This window comes from Battus philenor, unplaced genomic scaffold, assembly GCF_028537555.1.
Source record: "Battus philenor isolate CCGP_79_NKW_IND1 unplaced genomic scaffold, ilBatPhil1.0.hap1 SCAF_10, whole genome shotgun sequence".
Classification (NCBI taxonomy): Eukaryota; Metazoa; Arthropoda; class Insecta; order Lepidoptera; family Papilionidae; genus Battus; species Battus philenor.
Genome location: NW_027181662.1, coordinates 11854489 through 11869559, shown reverse-complemented (window position 1 = coordinate 11869559; position 15071 = coordinate 11854489). Strand labels below are relative to the sequence as shown.

At 33.6% G+C, this 15071-nt stretch overlaps 2 protein-coding genes and 1 pseudogene across 3 annotated transcripts; 2 read left to right on the top strand and 1 right to left on the bottom strand.

The window, feature by feature from the left end:
* Positions 1-1948: 1948 nt before the first annotated feature.
* Positions 1949-2089, top strand: LOC137927538 (small nucleolar RNA U3; annotated as a pseudogene).
* Positions 2090-3093: 1004 nt separating this feature from the next.
* ATPsynC (ATP synthase, subunit C) lies at positions 3094-5482 on the bottom strand. Of its 2 annotated transcripts, none has more exons than XM_068765972.1 (4): positions 5375-5482; positions 4860-4935; positions 4365-4551; positions 3094-3714 (listed from the first exon to the last, which is right to left on the bottom strand). In XM_068765972.1, the coding sequence occupies exons 2-4, from the start codon at positions 4902-4904 to the stop codon at positions 3551-3553; spliced, it is 396 nt and encodes a 131-aa protein (XP_068622073.1). In that variant the 5' UTR covers positions 4905-4935; positions 5375-5482; the 3' UTR covers positions 3094-3550. The 2 variants fall into 2 exon arrangements, with proteins under 2 accessions (XP_068622073.1, XP_068622081.1); XM_068765980.1 differs by having other exon boundaries at positions 4860-4949; positions 5375-5449.
* Positions 5483-5680: 198 nt separating this feature from the next.
* LOC137925284 (juxtaposed with another zinc finger protein 1) lies at positions 5681-11854 on the top strand. Its single transcript, XM_068768711.1, has 5 exons — positions 5681-5835; positions 6312-6500; positions 8025-8133; positions 9149-9295; positions 10711-11854. Exons 1-5 carry the CDS (start codon positions 5736-5738, stop codon positions 11201-11203), a joined length of 1038 nt encoding a protein of 345 aa, XP_068624812.1. The 5' UTR covers positions 5681-5735; the 3' UTR covers positions 11204-11854.
* Positions 11855-15071: the final 3217 nt, after the last annotated feature.

The window sequence follows — 15071 nt, the reverse complement described above, 5'->3', positions numbered from 1 at the left end:
TGGTGTGTGTAACTCTAATGAAATACCAAATCATACAAATATTTTTTGTAAAATTATCTTACAATACTCGTCTTTTACATTTCTTTGAGAATTCATCCTAATGTTTTTAAGTAAAATAATCTGCTCTTGTTTACGCCAAAAAGAATATTTTCACCTGTTAGACGTATTTATTTTGGTTTAAATGATCCAAATTATGAGGATGCATTGAGAATGCCTGGCATGTTTCATAAGTGTAGAGTTTTAAGTAAATATGTAAATTGTGATTTAAATGTTTACCTCTGTTGTTTTTAATGCATCTATTTACACTAACTGAATATTCTGTTGCAGAGGTATTCACTTAGACCCATAAAACTTTTTGAAATAAACTTGTTGATAATAAACATTTCTTTAATTACATGTAACTGGTGGATGTTGGTTATTTGAAACCGTTAACATGTTTAAATTGGAAAACTATGCAGCCTGCGGGTTTGATCCTAGTACAAAAGAAATTCATGAGCTTCATAGATTAGAATATATATACAAATAGATATATGGTTAAGATACATAAATACATATATATTATAAGAAAAACATATTTGAGCTAGTTATTACGTTTTTACGTTATGTAACTATAAAAATTTTAGGTATATTTGACAAATAAATAGTATGTGAAAAAGGAAAACTTAATTTTTTTCCCAAAATATTTATATAATAATTAACTGGGAATATGTGTTGTTTTTTATATCCGATGCATTATGAAAATGGTATCTAAAAATGGTTTTTACAATACACAAACTAATAATATTTTTCTCATGTTTTTTTTTTGTAAATTATTTAGACAGTATATTTTGGTACCATTACAAATTAATATACCGTGACAATAAAAATCACCTCTCAAAAACGAAACCAAATTTTTATTGAGTTTGATGTCTATAACAAGGCTCATTTTAAACAAAGCTCAAATTGGAAACATTTTCAATGGAATGTGAATTTATCACCAATTGGTATTAAAGATAAGTAAGTAATTTGGTGTATTAAATAGTGTTTTAATAAACCATAGAGTGACAAGGAGAGCAGAGCGGAGAAGCGAGCAATGTGTTCATCTGGTGGGAAGTTGCACAATTTGCTCATTTCGGTGTGATACAATATAGATGTAGACACGAATAGCACCTCATTTCTGCTCGCCACTACCTTTAGTTTTAGTCACTGCTTGAAGTATAAGATCGATGATACGAGGGCGTGCGCAATTGACATGACACACGTGAGGTATTTGGGAATAAACAGCATGATATTTGTCTACCTTTCCCGTCCTCCATTTACCTTAGGTGTGTAGTATGTGCGCATAGACTTACAAAGGAAAAAAGTTGTTTAAAGATGGTTTCTCTATCTTAATAGAAATGGGAAACTTTTGTGTGAAGTAAATGGTATAACTTCCAAATGAATTGCTACAACTGCAGGAATATTATGAAGAGTTCCCATAGCCGGTGTAACATGAGTATTTAAATATTTATATTGAACTTTAGCGGTAACTTGAAGTCTGCTTCTTTGATTGAAGCGTTAACCAATCGGGCAATAAAATATGAAGATTCAACTGTGAAGTTACAATATTACATCTAAACCTTTCAATTTAATTATTAAAATTTAATAATGATGCTTACAGGCGTCAAACTCATTGAGTCGACCTTTCATAAATGAAACTATAATTAAAACAACAATGCCCTTAAATGCCCAGTTGTATTTGCCAACCGAAAGATGTCGCTGAAATTGAAGTAGATCCGGATTGTAACTTATTGATTTTCCTATCACAGTACACGAGTCGCAAGGTACCTTAATATTACTTCGACGGGCATATTGCCAAGAAACTTATGATTATCCTAAAATACTGATCTAACAAAGGTTATTTATAATAGAAACTAACTTGACTTTTATATTATTGAAAAAAGCGTGGCATTTTGACCTGTCTGGCGCCAAGACCTTACTTCATAGGATCATTTCTATAGTAAGTGCTTCACGAGACCTGTCTGGCGCCAAAATATCTTCGAGTTCAGATACGTTGCATCTGTTGCCAATTCCAGAGTTTTATGTAACATTGATGTCTAGACAATGATGTTCAGCTATGTTGGAAGTAATCCATAATTTTAATGTAAGGAGTATGCTATGTAATTCATTTCTATAGTCAATTCATTATAGCATACCAAGTATCTTTTCCCTCACGTATCAAATGTAAATATAATATTTACAGGATTTGTACAGTAGTTGCAAAACAAAGTCTGTATTCAAGTATTTATGGAGGTAGTGCCATTACTGTGCAAATGTATGTTTATTTTTGCACTCTATTAATGCTTATGTTTTGCAAAGCATGAAGGTACCACGTCGGAACATAAAAGCTGTATCACTTGTAAACCGTTGATTGCCTTCACTCATCACGACAATTTTGATTACCTATCCTTTAAGAGCAAAGAAATATCACGTCGTTCCGTTAAGTTTAGTTTTAGATAATAGTAATTAATGCCAATACCTATTTTTGATATGTAATGAAAGTATTAGTTTTAACCTTTACTTTTTGACAAAAAAGTGTTCTATTCATGTATGGTTCAATGGAAGTAAAAAGCTAGAACTATGCGAGTATAACGAGGTCTTCAAGGAATATGTCGTTTGATTTAACAAGAGTATGTAATAAGACTTATTTATGATTTTTATCTTAAATGATGTTAAAGTTTTTAATTAGTTATTGCATTTGCAAGTGATTATTATTAAATAAATATTGAAGATATAATTCCTTAACATAGAACAACACATCTTAGTAATGTAATTTTATTTTTAAAATGGTTGATTTTAATTTCCTTAAGAGACCTGTCATTCATAAATTTGAGGTTATATTCCAGTTAACGTATCTTTTATATTAGATGATAAACTGTTGACTCAAACCTTTATATTTTACTCAGATAATCTCTAAGTTCAAAAAAATCATTGGCAATGTGTGTTATAATTATTAAATGGATCACACAAGCTGTGCCAGCTTTGATATATTTTATGCTTATCCATAAGTTAGGTAGCATCTGTGAGCAAGAAAACTAAGAAATCAAAAAATAAAAATTGGAAAAAATGCTCAGAAAAATTGGTTTGTATCATTTAATCGCCCTAAAAATGTACAATACAGATGCTGACATTCCCAAGCAGCATAACGAGTGAAGTCGATGACAATATACACGCAAAACACGCAATCACTGGCTTAAAGTATTATCAACGGCTTTTCAACAATTATACTGTGAGATTATCCATAACATGATTTTAGTAATAAGTCTACAATAATCAGGAATAGGAATAATTGTAGTGTTTATCCAATGTTTTATGAACAACATTTTATTTGCAGATTTTTATACTACATAATTAAATAAATTGCATTCCTGATGTCGCACAGGCAAGTGTAACACTATTATACAGTCATTACACCACTATGAGGGTGAGGTTTCCACATGTTTGATTCCACGGCCCTCCACTCCACCAGATAGTAACCACTGAAACCTCGCTATGTTGGATGGCAGTAGTAGTGTTCTTAAAAGTAATTGGCTTAGAAAGCAAACAGCAGCAAGAAGGCCATCATAAGACAGAAGAGTCCCATAGCCTCTGACAGGGCAAATCCCAAGATGGCATATGAGAAGAGCTGTTGCTTGAGGGAGGGGTTTCTGGCATAACCGATGATGAGGGAACCAAAAACTGTTCCAATACCCGCACCTGCAAAACCACAAATGTTAGCATTAGAATTCTGAAACTAAAACTTTTATAAGTCTACTTCAAAACCATCTACACTTTTTAGTGGACACTACATACTCTACTGAAACATTCAGCACAAGCTACAATTTTTTGCAAAATAATCTTACCAATAAGGAATCTCCAATATTAAAAAATTACATGTATCCAAGAGCATCCAAAATTATTTACATAAAATGCATCAGAAACTAAAAAGCAAAAAGCATAAGGAATGCTATCATTAAACAAAACAGTCCCATGGCTTCAGACAGTGCAAAACCAAGGATGGCATAGGAAAATATTTGTTGCTTGAGGGAGGGGTTTCGTGCATAGCCAATGATTAAGCAACCAAACACCACACCAATACCAATACCTGTTGAGAACACACAAATGTTATTGAGATCAAATTGATTGATACACTGACTGCAATGCAGGGAATGTTACATAAAAAAATCAATAGTGCCATGTTCCTGTTATGCAATCAGTATACCAGTGTTGTGTTATGTAAGGGATAATGATTTTTTTAACCATATTAATAGTGATAGAAGTAAATTACTAATGAACAAAAGTGTTTTTCTGTGAAGAAATGGTTAGTGATATAAAAACATGCACAAAAATGTTTGTTAGGAACTCACCAGATCCTGCCACACCCACTGTCGCCGCACCAGCTCCGATAAACTTAGCAGCAGAGTCAATGTCCTTTGTAACAGATGTGGTCTGGAAGGTGCGGACAGCAGAGAGCTGAGCCGGAGCCACGGGCACAATTTGTGTCTGTGTTGAGACCGCAGCCAATGGCCTCATTACAGCTGTATTGCTGAAGATCTAAAATAATTCATAAATCTTTAATTATAACACATCACTGACATTGACAATGAATATAGGTCAATGTAAGAAGAAAATTTAATTTCTCCTGACAGACTTAAAATAAATCATTAATACAACACAACTGATTATGTAATTACAAAATTTATGAAGTACCCGGCGGTTAATAGTATGATAAGTAATCAGATATTATTTTCAAGAAATATTACCGATGGACTAAAAATCACCATGTACTATGAATAATAATTTTAATTTAAACTAGAGGTTATATCATTATTAACCAAATATAAAATAAAATCATTACTTACAGCAGACCTAGCTGCAGGCGCGATCAATCGAGCAGCGGACAGCATTTTTCTGTTTATTGGGTACGGCGAGCGACAACTGGAAACGAGAGACTGAATAAGAAATTAGATGTTCTTCCTGACAGGCTTCAGTTTATAATACTGAATGAACAGACTTGACAGTTTGACCGAATACGAGAGTTACGTAATTGAAGGGACTACGTAACTGAGACCTACGTCGCTGGTTATCTATATACTTAATACGAGTACTGATTTAGATTCTACTATGCACTTAGTGCTACATGGAAAAACCCGTAAATAAATACTTGTGATGTAATTGGGAGGTTACGGAAAATGGCCGATCGGCAACCTAACATATATTATTGTTTCTTGTGACAACTTCTACTATCACAATAAAATATTAACACTATCACCCGCGAAAAGCCCCTACAGAATGATGACAATAGTTTTTATTCAATGATTTCCTATGATATTAACACTTTTTCACGATTAATTTTGCGGTATCTCTTGACACTTACCAAAGAACACCGAAAAGGAGGAGACCGGCCTTTGGAATGTTCAATTTCTGAGTGGTGAACTGTAACAGAGTAAAAATCTTGTACCCCTATTGGCTATAATGCGCATGACGCGCCAGTTCCGCTTAGAGCAGCCAACTATTGATTATTTTCTGTAGCTGACAGTTGCTTTCAATACTTTTTATTTAAAAATATTTATTTCGCCAGTAATAAATTCTTAGTAACGGAATTCAAATGAGATAAAATCATTTATAATGGTTGATATAAAAGTGTTAATGTAAATGTGATTTTCTAGAAACATAATAATTTTGAAGTAACGTTGGTATGGTTCTATAACTGACTAGTAAATTATCCTCCGCACGACATGGCCGTCTTCATGATAAACATCTGTAAATTTAATGGCTGCGGTATCACATTTCCAAGATTAGCTGATTTGATTGAACACATCGAAGACGTGCATATAGGTAAATACTATTTAATAATGAAAATATTTGTTTATATGCCTTATTTTTTTAGTGGATAATATGTCGTGATCCTCCCTATTGTATGTCTTATCAATATGTCAAAGTTGTCGACATTGGGATATTCTGTATTGTATCAAATTTAAATATTTGCGGGAATTGTAATCATATCTATTGCTAGAAGCATCATTATTTCTGATTACTTATTATTATTTATAATTAATGAAAAGGTAATTGATTTAAAATGATTTGCTAACAAATCTAAACAATAGATAATATTTTTTATGCGATTCCTTGGATGGTATAAGTTACTATTAAATCATAGTGAGACACAAATCTTTCTTCTTCTTGTGAATCTTTTTAAGGTTTAATTTAGTTAAAGCTTATAAAAAATATTTGTGTGAGACACGGTTTTAAAAAAATTACAATAGGGAATTAAAGGCGACTACTATTTAATTTACATTTGGTGTTTGTTTTAGATTATGATCCCGCGGTCATTGAACAAAAAGAAGCTTCGCAACCAGCATGTATTCCCCTAAGCTATGTATTGCGATTTTTCACGGAAGCGTCAAGGCGGGAGTTTCAAAGTTTACCCCCAGCGGTGGACGTCCGACGCCGGTTACTTACTGCACCAAAGACTCCATCAGTTCGCAGCAGTACACCCACAGGTAAAGCTACGCAATTCATCTATTAGGTTAAATTTGTGTAATAAAAATAAATATTATTTCCACATTCGAAATTAAATTAAAAAATACTACTCTGATGAATTTATTTTATTGATAAATGTCTTATGGATGTATGTGATCGAAGTACACCTGCATATATATGGAATTTTGTCCGTTCAGTTATAAGGTTGATGTTCCAATTTATACATAAAAATTGTAATATTAATTCAAAGGAGCAACTGTCGAGTTTCTGGCCGTTTCTTCTCAGCAGATAAGTATTCCGAGCTGGTGGTACCTTACTGCTTATAATATTAAAAAAGTGCGTGTTTGCGAACCGATCTGTTTCCGCGAACTCATTTCGTCGAAGCTGAAACAGCCTGTAAAACTCGGCGTCGACTTCAACAGAAACAAAATAAAAGTTCGTGTAAAATCGTAGTTTGGGATAAAACCTTATCTTTACACTAATTTATATTATTAATTTTCTTTCCCTGTGTCTTCGTGTACAATAAAAAGCTAAATAAATAAAAAAAATAATAAATTTTTAAGTAGCTTCATCTTAAATCTGTTCAACAAATACGTTTTCCGGCTTAGCTCGAACGAAGATAGCATCCTTAACGTCCTCTCGCGGTAGATGTTTACTTTGTACAAATAAAAATAGAATAATTGTTATTAAATCTGTCTAGGTAACTATAGATTGGTAATATAAATTCTTAACAATAAATGAGTGTGGATACCTCTCAAGTACCATTATCTTCTCTTTGCTTGGAGCACATTAGGAAATAGAGGCGGATTCATTCTTCGTCTCGCAGATATTAAAAGTACATTAGATAGGGTTATAGATATTAAAAGGGTGAATGTATAGCACATTTGCTGTTAATGAATGTATCGTACGTCTTGTCCATCGTTATAGAAATAATAAATAACGTAATGGCAATATTAAAAGAAAAAAGATCTTGATTACTAGATATTAAAATTAATTAATTTACTGACAATATGTGCTGTGTCAATCTTTGAGGAAGGTCTATGTCTGGTAGAGGGCGTCTATTAGCTGTCCTGATAATGTCTCTGCAGATTTTACATTGCCAGACGTTATTAGCTTGTCGCATCCCGATAAAAATATGAATTAATGAAATTAAAATATACATATGTCAGAGTGATCACTTTATAAAGAGGGTTTAAAAGTATTGAAGCATTTTGCTGATGAGCTATACATTCACATTTCAAAGCTTTTATACTAATAATCGTTCATTCTGTATAATGTGTTGGATATATATTTAAAAATCGTAAATGTTTTGGTGTACATTGGCGCCTGCATACATTCTGAATATGAAATAAATTGAGAAAATTCATGTGTATAAATCTTAATCATTTAATTTAGTTTTTCGTGGAAGTCAACAGGCTATTTGAGACGCCCCAGTAGGTATCCTCGTAGCGTCTATTGTGTATCAAGGTGTATTCTTTAAATATGCGTTCCAGGATTCTCGTCACTGCATAATAAAAAAGAAGACAATTTTTAATGTTTTTTAGGAAGCGAAGTTGATGACGATGAGCTAATGAGCCCCTCTGAGGACAGCAATGACTCGTGGACCACCGTCGAAGAGTACAGCTCTGAATTTATCTTGCGATATGGAGTCAAGTAAGCTATATATATTATTGTCACAAAATCCTAAATGAAATGGAAACAGACACAAAATAATACCGTTTCAACAACCTTATTACACAGATAACAATAAGATAGATAGCTTACAAAGCAATTTACAGCTAATCTAAAACAAGTTACTTTAAGTTAGTTCACTTAACTATGGGAGGCACACGCTTATCGCTTTCCGTAGCGGTAGTAATATTAGCCAGGCTCCATGAACCGATCAAGTCGAGGTTTGGTCCTCTCGGGTCTCTTTGAGTGCTAAAGCGGAATGCTAAACTCGTGTTGAGTGACAGTCCACGAGGGACCTTGTCACTTCATGAAGCGCCCGCTTAACCGATAAGTGCTCGGCGGCTTTCCAATATGGATATTGCATGTAATGTAACGACATTCACGCTAAGCTCTTTCCGCGCTCTGCAAAGCTAGTAGAAACTGAAAATGTCAATAAAAATATAATGATTTTTCAATGTCCAACGTAGATAAAAATTATAAAGTGATTCGTTATGATGATCGATTTTATTATTGGCAAATGCTGTAAGCCGTTTGGCATTTCTACTTCACATGCGAGTTGGTAAAGCGTTGAAAGCGCATGTATATCTCTACATTAAGCTGTAAGGCTCTTCCATGAATTTCAGCTCTAGCCATAACATCGATTAATTTAATGGATTGAGAGGCCATCGAACTTTTAGCAGTCGACCGTTTAGCAGTGACTGGAAAGTGCTATATCAGCTTCAGCTATTGAGACCTGTTAACTGATCTGATAGGAAATTGTTCTAGATAACTGAACTTCGGCTAAAAAGGTTGTTATTATCGAATTATCAGGAGAATTTTTAAAGTTAACTTTCATATCACTTTGAAAAGCGTTAGAGATACGAGATGTAATTAGTTTGAATGAAGTACTCTTAACAAGTGTTTATGAATAATCTGACAATTAAAGAAATGCAAACAATAGAATTTAATGTCTAAATGAAAAAAAAAAACCTAATGCATAAGTTTGTTGGGATTTTAGGATGAACACGACCGCGTCTTCCGGAGCTCTTGGACCGGCGGCTCAGGAGAAACCCTTCGCATGCCCAGTGCCCGGATGCAAGAAACGCTATAAGAACGTGAATGGCATCAAGTACCATTCTAAGAACGGGCACAAGAAGGATGGAAAGTGAGTTTTCTTTTTAAGTAGTTAAAGCGATATAATACTGACAAGAAGCAGTGACCATGTGTTACAAAACAAAGCAACTTCTCGTCCAAGATCCGTCAGTGTTAAAGACGAAGTTCTGCGATCTATGAGCGTTACCCGTGATGTTTTACGGAGATGAAACGTGGCCACTCACTCTGAGCTTTATTAGAAACTTCACAGACACTCAACGAGCCATGGATAGGGCTATGCTCGGGATTTTTCTATGTGATTGAATCAGGAATGAATAGATTCATAGAGGAATGAAAATAACCTACATAGTACAACGAAGGCGAGACATAGCAACTTGAAGTGGCAATGGGCAGAAAAAGTGCGCGCTGAGGCCTTAAAGTTCTCATGTTGAGACCACAGACCGTCAAGCACTGTTTTATGGTCCTCATAAGACGATGGATGCATGCCGCCTACAGCCGGTTCTATTTTATCACCGTGGTAGGTCTATGTCCAGCTGCGGGCATCGTGCGGTTGAAATGATGATGATGTCACAATTTGTTTTAAAAAAATTGGAATAGTCATTATAGCTATTATCTGTTCTTTCGAATTAATATCTTAATTTAATTGTAACCATATTTTTCAAATAATAATTTGCTGGAAGTATTGCTACCCACCAGCGATAAGCTAAATACGAGCAGCGCAAGATTGATCGATATTTAGGAGAGGGTTATACCTTCCAGGGTGCGTCCATCGGTTGCCATGATGATGATTATGATGCTGATTACTACTCAGGATACCCGGTCTCTGATATCTTGTTTACTGTATGAAACGGTGATAATCAATACCTATTTATGGTTTAAAATCATAACTTTGTTTATCTCATGTCTTTACGTAGAATGATGTGGATGCTATTTCATTTAAGACATAATTTGACGGATGGGAAAGTAGCGTACTTAATAATAAGCGTACAAATATATTTTTGTGTTAGAAAATGTCCAGTGCTGCCTAACTCAGAACAATACAAACATAAGATACCAGGACCAAAGAAACGATTATCTGCTCAGGAGTATTTCTGGAAGAAATGGGTATATTCCTAATGTCATCTATGTACTGTTGACACCATATAAGATATATTTAACATCCTGTATATTAGACTTACTGTATAATCTATGTAATATGATAGGCATTAGTATAACTCATTTTATAGTAGTAGCAACACTGTATTTGAATATTGAAAGTAGCTATTTAAAACTTCATAGAGTGACTAGTTAATTTTTCTAACAATATGTTGTTCGAATATATTGTTTGCCACTTGGCGAAATAATTATCATTATTTATGTAATGAGATTTCTCTCTGAATATTTTTATAAACAGATGTAATATTCATGATGAATTTTTTAACTCAATATCTATTTTTCGTTTTAAATTTTATTTTCTTGTGTTTACAGGGTAAAAAAGGCTTACAAGTGCCAATGCGGCAAAAGTTACAAGACAGCTCAAGGGCTTAAAAGCCATTCTATAACTCAGCATATAGTTACGAGTCAAGCTTCCACGTCCTCCGCTCCGCCTTCCACACCACCAACCCCCACCACTCCACCGATACCCGACACTGGGCGGCTTCATTCAACTAAAATGCCCGGGCTGGTTGTGACGGCTTCACCTGCGCATAGTCGATCTCTCAACATCATAGAAGGCATAGATGCCAATAAGCTGGTCCGTATTTACGACAGCATCAAAACAAAAGACTTACCTTCATTCACCATACCTAAACATAACCTAAATAACCTCAATATCATAGCTGCGAGTCAAAGTGCAGTCCGGCATTCAGTCGTGCTGACGCCGAACTCGAGCCCCGTCGACAAGCCGAAATACGAGCGAACACCAAAGGTAACCGTCAATGTTCAACCGCCGGCGACGCTTGCATCGTCTTACGACATATAAAGTGCTTTCAAAAGGCAAACAAGACGGATGTATCGAATTTAAAAGTCATTAACGCTAAGTCTAGTTCGAACGCAGTTCCTATTAAAAATGGACAACAATTATTTATGTCAATCTATTATTTATTCGAGGTTTTTTTGTCATTTACTCTGCCAAAATGTTTATGAACTTGACTTTCTTAGCAAGGTGTCATTTTGACAGAAGCAATGACGCAAGAATTATCACAAAGTGCACAAATTGCTTGTTCATTTGCACTTTAATACGAAAACGTTGTTGTGTTTTCCTTCCGAGGAATGAAAGGTTTCTTTAGCTGTATTTAGCCAAGAAGTTAATTTGTTGTTATTTATAATTTATTTGAATAGTTTATTTGCTGTGATTCCAGTGATTTATTTGTTTTGTTTATTAATTTGTTAAGTAAAATTGAATGTTCTGTTCATGACCCATTATTTATGTTAGAAGTGGTAAGTTTTATTTATTAGCGTATTTGATTTGTTGGACGTAGATGTTTTATTTCGTGTATCACAGTACTTTGACATACTATACAACTATAGAGATCAGGTTTTTTGCTGAAAAAATATGCCGTTCCACCGTTTTCCTACTTGTGTACCATTTAAAAATTTGCGTACTTAAGACAAATTCTCATTACTTGTAGGTATGTGTGCTAAACTGATAGATTTTTGTAATTAAGTTGAAAAAAATTAAAACAAAAAACGGCATTGCTCTTAATCGGCTAGTTTTAATAAATATACTCGTAAATGTGATAATATATTATAGAAAAAACAAAAAAAATGCTTATAAGCGTATATCTACTTGAATGTTTAGTTATTAAGGTTCACTTCATACCAATGTAGTATTCATTTTATTTGAATTTGTAAGAAGTTAAATTATCAAATTTTAACATGATAATTGTTGTATGCTACATAAATTATAACAAATGTTTTTTTTAACACTACTAGTTCTAAACACTCCCTTTCCATAAAGAATTAGAAGTACATACAGATAAATGCTTTTGTCTTAGTAAAAGATAATAATAAAACATTTTTCTTTTAGTGTTTGAAAATTACGGCCTAATGTTGAAACACAATTGGCAACTGTTCTGTTTTATGAAAAGTGCTTAATTAATCCTTATTGCATAAGTTATGTTCAAGTGCCTTCTCTGGAACCCAGGCACTGACTGTTTGAAAGGTCCCAAGCTTAAAGTTTGCTTAGGCAGAAGACATGGAGTAAGCATAGAAGGACCTTGTCATTACACAGCTACTGTTGGAGGAAAAGAAAAATCTTGTTTTGCCTTGAAAAGAAACATGCATTGGAACCAGGTGCATATTTCTTGACCTGATTTTATTTAATGTGCACCAGCTGCTCATAAGTCCATCACCCAGAAGTCAAAGGGAACCATAAAGCAAATACTGATAAATACAGGCTTTCATCACCACTCTGCGGTAGATCTGGTTTTTGAATCCAACATCAACCATAAATCGGTTGCAGTGTATAATTATACCCTACAACCCCAGTGTCCTCTGAGCCTCTCAATCATGGTTCAGCCCACTCGAAGTAGTAGCTTCAGGCTAATCCTGTATCCCAAGTAGTCCATGTAGGCCCCACTTAGAGTCACTTTGGGTGACCAAACTACAGACAATGAGTCCAACTTCTCCAATTCCAGTTTAAGGAAGGGGGTAAAAAGTAAATTTTATACATTTTTTTCGGCATAAAGATTATTTGACGTTTTGTTAGTTGTCACAACTAAATGTCTATTGAATAAGTCCAGATTTGAAGCTCATGTATTAACTTGTGAATGCAGTGTAGCAACCTTAAAAAAATATAAAAACTTGTGTTTCAACATTAGATCATATGACAACCTTTACATTCAAGGAGTTTATTTATATATCACTGATTCATTGCTCGCTAGGCAGGACATTAGAGTTGCATTATATGCTTGTGAGTGTTGTATTGTTAATTATTAATTGTATCTCTTCCACGTGTTATGCTTCAATAATTCTTGAATCAAAGTTTGTGTTTATTGAACACAATTTGGAAAGTTTGTGTTGCCAGCTTTGTATTGTTTTAACTATTATAGTTAGCAAATGTGGAACTGTGAGGAGACTGAAAAAACTGATTGAGGTGCTATAACAAGGGATTTGAAGAAAATGATTTGAATTAAAATATAGGTTTAATATTGAATTGGTTAGGGGAGGAAATTTGTCATTGCATGGCGAAAAGGTGCTTGGTATATATATGCTAGAGGCTAAAATCGAACAGAGTCCATTCTAAAGAATAAATGATTTTGTCGAATATGTTCAGTTTAATGATATTCTCCAGTCTACCGGGAGCGGGATTTTGCGATATGGTTAACTCGATGCAGAGCTTAGAACTCTTTCTATTCTTAAATTACCGAAACCGCTGTACCGCGCCTTAGGTATGCGCGCGGCGAGACGGAGGTGAGTTTAGCCGCTTCGTTCGCTCGTGCTCTTTTTTCCTCGAGCCCCATCTCGCCGCGCTTTCTTATTTATATATTATACAAAATAGTTTTTGCCAAATTAGTTGTTTCTATAATAACAGTCCATTTGAATTTTAATTTTCTACAATAATTTTTCCTTCTCTACTGTATTAAAAAAGAGTAAGTAAGATTTAATAAGAAGGATGTCAAAAGAAAGTTAATAATTTTTTTTAGCTTTCTGCACGAACTCAACTACCTTGTTTTGCATGAAGACCTGAATATATATCTCTGAAATATAGTTGAACTTAAATAATATAGATTTTGATACTATAAAAACATCATATAAAGTTGTTATAAAATCACCAAGAAATCTTTTGGTTTTGAGTTCTAAATATTTTATTGTTGTTTTACTGTGCTGTCATTTCATTACTCTAATAATACATTACGTCATCTGTGATCATTTAGGAATAAAACCCCGTGTCAAAGATTTGGATATAACCACAACCAAATAATATAGCGAGTTTATATTGCAGAGACCAAAGGGACTGTAATAATTTGGTAAAAAGGTGAAAAAAAAATGATTTAGGTGACTACATAAATGACCAAACATCAGTGGATTGTCATTCTATTTGTCGAAGGCTTGTTTAAAAATATTTGTGTTAGTGAGATAATATAGGCTTAAATTTTTTTTATTGGCAAAAACCTATGGATGTATGTTAGGCTAGTTAAAACTCGACATTAGTCATATTGTTTCATTTAAGACTGATTGTTGAAGATACTGAACTGAGAAAGGTTATGTTTATTATATAAATATCCAGAAAGACATGTAAACCATTATTGGCGCTTCACTGAAGCACGAAATTTAATCTGTACTATATTCACAAGATAGAATTAATGTAGTGCTCAATATGAGCACGTAAAAGCGCCTGCGTATGCGCCGCAAATGTCAGATCTAGACTGACATTTGCTAACATGTAAATGCATCATTACCTATATTATCACTGATCATTACTATAGTCGATTAGTTATTTATTAACTCTGTGCTGTGAATATAGTATAGTGATTATTAACTGAATAAAGATATGTTAATATTGCACCATTTGTTTTTTACTCTGTGTTATAATAAATTTTATAATTTTATTTTCATGTTATTTATAAAAAGTTAGCGTCCTAACAAATGATATAAATTTTACCTATGTAACTGTATGCATTGTTGGAATCCAAAGATTTTTTGAATATAATTCCTTATGTTTATGTTTTTTGCATGCTAATGCTATTGATTTTAATGTTTATACATTGATAATAATTAAAATGGAGTAAGTAATAACTTTTGATGCAAGTTATTTTAATTTTTGGTGTACACAACAGGCTGCCTACAAAATATTTACTTTTAAAGGTTACTGCCATCTAGCAAGAGTTTAGAGTAATAGGAGCTCT

What these genes read in the sequence shown, in the direction of transcription:
- LOC137925284 (XM_068768711.1), top strand. Translation starts at nt 5,736, where the DNA reads ATGGCCGTCTTCATGATAAACATCTGTAAATTTAATGGCTGCGGTATC. An exon ending in TCGCAGCAGTACACCCACAG is followed by an intron (nt 6,501 to 8,024) that starts GTAAAGCTACGC and finishes AATGTTTTTTAG; the next exon opens with GAAGCGAAGTTGATGACGAT. An exon ending in ATCTTGCGATATGGAGTCAA is followed by an intron (nt 8,134 to 9,148) that starts GTAAGCTATATA and finishes TTGGGATTTTAG; the next exon opens with GATGAACACGACCGCGTCTT.
- ATPsynC (XM_068765972.1), bottom strand. Translation starts at nt 4,904, where the DNA reads ATGCTGTCCGCTGCTCGATTGATCGCGCCTGCAGCTAGGTCTGCT. An exon ending in CGCCTGCAGCTAGGTCTGCT is followed by an intron (nt 4,552 to 4,859) that starts GTAAGTAATGAT and finishes GAATTATTTTAG; the next exon opens with ATCTTCAGCAATACAGCTGT. An exon ending in AGTGGGTGTGGCAGGATCTG is followed by an intron (nt 3,715 to 4,364) that starts GTGAGTTCCTAA and finishes GTGGTTTTGCAG; the next exon opens with GTGCGGGTATTGGAACAGTT.